Source organism: Poecilia formosa, unplaced genomic scaffold (assembly GCF_000485575.1).
Source record: "Poecilia formosa unplaced genomic scaffold, Poecilia_formosa-5.1.2 Scaffold256, whole genome shotgun sequence".
NCBI classification, from domain to species: Eukaryota; Metazoa; Chordata; class Actinopteri; order Cyprinodontiformes; family Poeciliidae; genus Poecilia; species Poecilia formosa.
The window spans coordinates 925,398-931,728 of record NW_006800195.1 but is presented as its reverse complement, the minus strand read 5'-3'; the positions used below and the strand labels follow the sequence as shown (position 1 = coordinate 931,728).

At 34.2% G+C, this 6,331-nt stretch overlaps 1 protein-coding gene across 1 annotated transcript in view; it reads left to right on the top strand.

Moving 5' to 3' along the window:
* Nucleotides 1-4,119: 4,119 nt before the first annotated feature.
* Nucleotides 4,120-6,331, top strand: part of LOC103150576 (polymeric immunoglobulin receptor-like) — a 15,547-nt gene continuing 13,335 nt past the window's right edge. The window contains exons 1-4 of the mRNA XM_016680742.1: nt 4,120-4,192; nt 4,524-4,850; nt 5,762-6,082; nt 6,214-6,324. Coding sequence (XP_016536228.1) covers nt 4,156-4,192; nt 4,524-4,850; nt 5,762-6,082; nt 6,214-6,324 — 796 coding nt within the window. The 5' untranslated portion in view covers nt 4,120-4,155. The remainder of the gene's footprint in view (nt 4,193-4,523; nt 4,851-5,761; nt 6,083-6,213; nt 6,325-6,331) is intronic.

The window sequence follows — 6,331 nt, the reverse complement described above, 5'->3', positions numbered from 1 at the left end:
AGTAAGATATAATATCTACAACAAAAATATCTACAGCAGTTTGCTTTAATGTTATGATGAAATTTATTTAATTAAAATAGAATGTGTTTTTAAATTATATAGCATTTATTTAAAGATTCAGTAGCACTTCCTGTTTGTGTTGTAACTGAAATGTGATTGTCTTATTTATCTCATCTGATAAAAAAACGAATTGTGCGCTTTACTTGAAAAAGTAGTTTTACAAAACTTGTAAAAAATATTGTATTGTTCATGTTACACGTCTCAGCTGGGTCAAAACAATTGCAACAAATGATGTTTATTGATGTCTCTGTTTCTCCTTCCGTCTGAGTGAAAAGCCTGTAAACATGAATAGCTTCAGTGAATGAAGGAATGACCGCCATCTTCTTCCCCAAATTCTTTAGTCCAAGAATTTGTACAAAATTCTTGAAATTCATGATTTCAAGAATTTAGTACAAATTCTTGAAATCATGAAATCACTGTAGGGGCTCCTCACTTTAGGCATCCTAGAGAAACTCTGTCTGCATTTTGATTCCTTTTTTTTTTCCTTTTTGATTTAACATGGTATTTCGGTCAATTTCAGACTAAAGAACATATATATTACAGTGGAATACTAATAATTTATGTGATGGCTTATACTCTTAACCAGATTTTCTTGACTATATAAACAAGTGATGATTAAAATCTTCTACTATATTCACATGTTGAAGCATATAAACTAAACTGATGTTGTTGTCTGTCTGCAGCAGCTCTGAGTTTTGTGATCAGTGCTGAAGATTTGATCGAGGTGTTTGGATACGAGGGCAGAAGTGTAACATTTTCCTGCTCATATAGTTCAGGTTATGAGGAAAATGAAAAATACCTTTGTAAGAATAACTGTGGCTCCAGTGATGTTCTCATTACAACACAACAGAAAAATGACAAATATTCCATCACTGATGATAAAACGAACAGTGTTGTCAAAGTGACCATCTCTGCTCTTCGATCACATGATGCTGGGAAATACTGGTGTGGAGTCAGTAGGTGGGGAAAATATCTCTACACTGAAGTAAAACTGCACATAAAAGAAGGTAAATAATAACTTCATGTTTCTATATTTCACTAGAGATTCCACAGCAAATTCAAGCGAATTAAATGAAGCATCAATGTCTAACCATGTTCATATACAATTTTAATCAATGTGTAGTCTTAAATTTAGCTACTATTAGAAGCAAAGTGTATTTTCTAATTTTGATTTATGTATTTGCAAATCTGAATTGACTTTTATGTTAAAAATAAATATGTTTAGACATCAATGCAGACATATTAATACAATGCACAACTTTACTAGNATCACTGAACTGGAAGCAGCTGATGCAGGAACATACTACTGTGGTTCAGACTCTCAGCTGAGATTCATAAAGATACAGCTGGTAGTCGGTGGAGAGAGAGATAAAACCGCAAACACCAACAACCAAGAAGGTAAACCAGCCAGAGTTATTAAAAAACAAATACCACGAGCAGTAATATTAAGCACAGAACCATCTGTGGATCTCTGTTGATCCAGAATCACCGACAACAGAATCTCCCATTTGAGCCAATTGATCAAATGCAGGTCAATCCTGGACCTACCAGCCCTTCCTGTTGCTTGTCCTTCATAAATGAAGTCTGAATGTTTAGTGTTGATTCTTCTGAACAATGTTTCAAATTATTAATACCTGCTTTCATTCTCTAGTGTCTGTTTCCAGGAAATTTTCTGTCGACACCTATTAAATTCTCTTTTCTCTTCTTTTCAGATCTGACTTTATTTTACATTCTGCGCATCGTCCTGTTTCTGCTGTGGATCCTGCCTTTTATCCTTCTGATGATCCCTAAAAGAAAATTAAAGAAACAAGGTGAATTTACCCAGAACATCTACACACAATACTAAAGAACGAGAAAAAAACAGAGACAATGTTTTTGTTGTTGTAGATATCCAGCTGAATGTATTGAACACGGCTGATACTTCTAAGAACCTGAGGATCAATGACCCAAGTCCACAAAGCTGCAACTCTTAAAGATTTCTTCTTGTGAGGATTATTGCATTAGTTAAGTTTCCATTAACTATAAAATAAATTTGCTTAGTGGAAACACACCACTGTGTGGTTTTTTTAGTCGTATTGAAATAGGTGTATTTTGCAAAGCTGCAATGGAAACACTATTCACATCATGCAAGTCACATGATACACAGCCGGATGTTACTGCTGGCAAAAAAGTCGAATACAACGATAGGAAATAGAATTAGGATGATGGTTTGTTTTTGTTTTGTTTTTTTGGTTTTTATTCTGACATTGTGTGGCAGGCTCCATCACAGCTCTCACAGCGTCACAGTTTATAACAAGTTGAGTGTCATTCAAACAGGTTCAATATGTGGCTCTTCTGTTAAATCACCCGACTGCATTTTTCCCAAAACGCTGCACACGTAGCCGCTCCTAATTATGAGGGGCTTATTGCTCCTCGTACACCTGAAGGCACCGACATCTCCTCTGATGGCTGATAGATGAAGAGTGCTGGCGCCATGACTGAACAATAAATACATATCACAATGTCACATGCTGTGCTTATTTTTTTATTTCTTTAATTATATAAAGCACCTTGAAAAGCCTTGCTGCTGAAATGTGCTATACAAATAAAATTTGATTGATTTGATATGTATGTAACTGTCAAATGAGTGATTTTAATTTAATTTCTTCTGGAAACACCTTGATTGAGAAATTGTTTTTTCAACATTAGCAGAATATTGACAACATTTGTGCACATTCGTAATGGAGACACAACTCATGGCTGAGTTGGTGGATTTTGATATGTCTTACTGTCCTGGATAGATTACATATGTAATCTCAAAGACAGAATTGAAAAAAAATGACGTCTGGATCCAACTTTCCCTGTTGCTTATTTCTATGTCCACTAGGGGGAGTTTTCTGTTTTTGTTCAGTTTGTCAATGTCTCTGTTGCATCTCAGAAGATGCTTCAACATGTTAACTGGTGGATTAGAGAAGTTTGATTGCAAATGCAAACCAAACATATCTTCCCAGCCTGAGAGGATTCAGTAGACATTTCTCCTACATTAATATTTTTTTTCATCAACCTCCACTTTGGTTCTTTGCACAGTTTAGTCTGACTTTATCTTTGTGTTCAGATCCTCCAGGTTTTGTCCTGTCAGATTATGAACATTCATCCAGATAAGTTGGTCTGCTCAGTAATATAACTCTCATTTATCTGACTATCATAAATTATTATTTTTCACATTTGTGAAAATCCAGAAGGCAGCTCAACCTTCACATCAGAGCATCAGGAGCAACGAAGAAGCTGCTGATTCTCAACATGTGAACCAAAGTCTCACAAATGAAGATCTTTATACTGATTGTTGGAAAGAAAAGTGATGAAATGTACTGCAAAGGAAATTATTATAAACATTTCAAACTAGTTTAAAGATGTCATGCTATTTGTTAAATGTTTCAATGTTATAGCCTCTTTTATTATATTAACCATAATAAATAAAATGTTTTTGATAAACTAGCCATTGTGTCTTTTTAAATTAAAACTAAATCATGAGTATGATCATGCAGGTTATGTCTGCAGTATTTTCATCCTGTTACATTGTTCTGGTCATCTTTTTAGGTTTCTGTGATGTTTGTTTTTTTGTCAGTTTGATTTTAAAAATAAATATTTAATTCTACCCTGAATTTGTGACAACTTATTTCTTTATGCACATTTTATTCACTGGATTCTGTTACTATAAGCAGCTTTTGCAGAAAGAAAACCTAGAGAACATCCATGAATGTTCTAAAAGAAATAAGCAGACTATAGACAGAAAGTTCTGCTTATTTAACAGGAAATATGTTTGATGCGATGATGCAGCGCTAACCTCCTCAGCCCTCTCACGTTTCCTATTACCATTTCCTCCAACTTTGTAAATACTTATTTTTATCTTACTAATCACATCTTCTTAGTTTCCTGGCCGTTTTGACAGAGCTTAGTTTTATAATTTGAAAAACAGAGAAAAATCATCATTTCACACCTCATTTCTGAGGTTTGCTGATGTTTTGGGCTGAACTTAGACTAATGTGGTTTCCTTAAAATACTTCATGCTTCACTTCATTATTTCTGGTTTAGTTTGTCCTCCTCAGTCATGCAAAGATGTGGAGCTTCCAGGTCATGTTGTTCATCTTGTCTGGTAAGTTTTAATATTCATTTGTTTACAAATATATATCCAACATTTTCCAGTGGCTTTAAAAGGCAGGAGTAGATTTTGTCATCTTAAGATCATAAAAATTGAGAAAAAGACAAGATGTCAACTCCGTAGCGGACATATTACTTTCTTTTTCTATTTTCTTTTAAATAAATACATTTACAATCTATACATTGTCTTTTATTGATATGGCTTTTTCTAATTATATATTTACTGTTTGCTGAGGACTCGGACTAAAATTTTCATTCTATTTTTATGCAAATGAGAATAATTTTGAATTAAACTTAATTATGTTTTTGTTCTCTCCTGTTTCCAGCTGCTGTGTGCTGTGTGAGCCGTGCTGCAGGTTTGATCCATGTGTTTGGATACAAAGGAAGAAATGTGAATGTTTCTTGTCCATATAATGAAGGTTATGAAAGTTATGAGAAATATCTGTGTAACGACCCATGTAGAAATAAGGATGTTCTCACAAGGTCACAAAAACATCAGAACAAATATTCCACCTATGATGACAAAACATCAAGAATCTTCACTGTGACCATCTCTGATCTTCGTTTGGATGATGCTGGAAAATACTGGTGTGGAGTGACCAGGAAAGGACTAATAGATCTCTACACTGAAGTAAAGCTGGAAGTAAAAGAAGGTAAATAGTTTTAACTGGAAGATTAAACATTTCAGTCAGCATAATAGATTGAACTTTACAGACGACACCCACAATAATGAATTGGCAGAAATGTTTCCGGCATTAATCGACTCCGAGTTGCAACACTTTGAGCTTCCCTCTTTCTGTCTTAGTGCAATCAGACGGTCAGAGCTAATTTATACTGACAGGAAATGTTAGCTTAATTTTAATCAATTATCACACTTCTAAGTTGAAATGTCAATATTAAATGATCATAAATATAACACTGAAATATTGTGAAAGTAGACATAAATATAACGGTTCTCATATTTACAATATTAACCAAGTTTATAAAGATTCTCTACAATCTTGGAGGGTTTTCTGCTATGTTCATCATTGATAAAGTTTAGATGAGATGATTTGTTCCTTAACGGTTTGACATCCATGCCAACATTTTATATTAAATGTCTCCAGAAATAAACACTGTTCTAAAAACTCCAATGGATTAAAAAGTTAAGACACAGCAGAAAGTCGGAGGGATTTTAAAAAAACTTAAATCTTATCAAAGAACTGAAATAAATGAAACATCTGGACTTTTTACACATATAATAATTGAGCATATAAATGAAAAAGAAAATACATTTAATTAAACTTTATGATTGTTGAAATGCATAATACTAATTAAGTTTATATACAGTGATATAAATTATTTAAAAATCTATATATATTTCAAGTGTTACTGTGTAACCAAGTAAGCACTTAAAGCCACATCATTTGTGGCTTTAAGTTTAAAAACATTTTAATCTCATTCATTAGCAGATCATAATCAACTTTTATATTCTAATTTACTTAATTCATGTGTTTCTGGTAAACTGTACAGATATGTCTTTTACTATCTTTTACTATCTGACACTTTCTTATCTTCCTATCAGACAGATGCTGCGACACGGTGAATCAAACCCAAAGTACTGAGGAAGGTTCAGTGACCATCAGCTGTCCGTACGACTCTCAGTCTGTCAACAAGCTGAAGTTCTTCTGCAGAGGAAACCGGCCCTCCACATGTCTACAGCAGGCAGTGATCACCTCTAGCAACACACAAGATGGACGATTCAGACTCTCTGATGACAGGAAGTCAGGAATATTCACAGTGACCATTTCCAGTCTGACCCTGAAGGATTCTGGGTCGTATCTTTGTGGAGTCCAGAGAAACTCAGGATTTGATGTTTTCACTGCTGTTGAGCTGGAGGTCAAAGGTGAGAGATCATAACATTTCATTTTTTCCTCCACTTTTTAATCAGTAAAAGAGCACATGTTTTATAAATTGATGCACATTTTATCAATAAATGTTATATAGATTTTTGTATGAATAAAATCTCTCTGACAGAACTGGAGTCGTACAACATCAGAGGCATCGAGGGACGTCCAGTAACTCTGCAGTGTCCTAATTCAGGACAACAACATGATAACAGGAAGTTCCTCTGTAAAGGAGACCAACACAACAA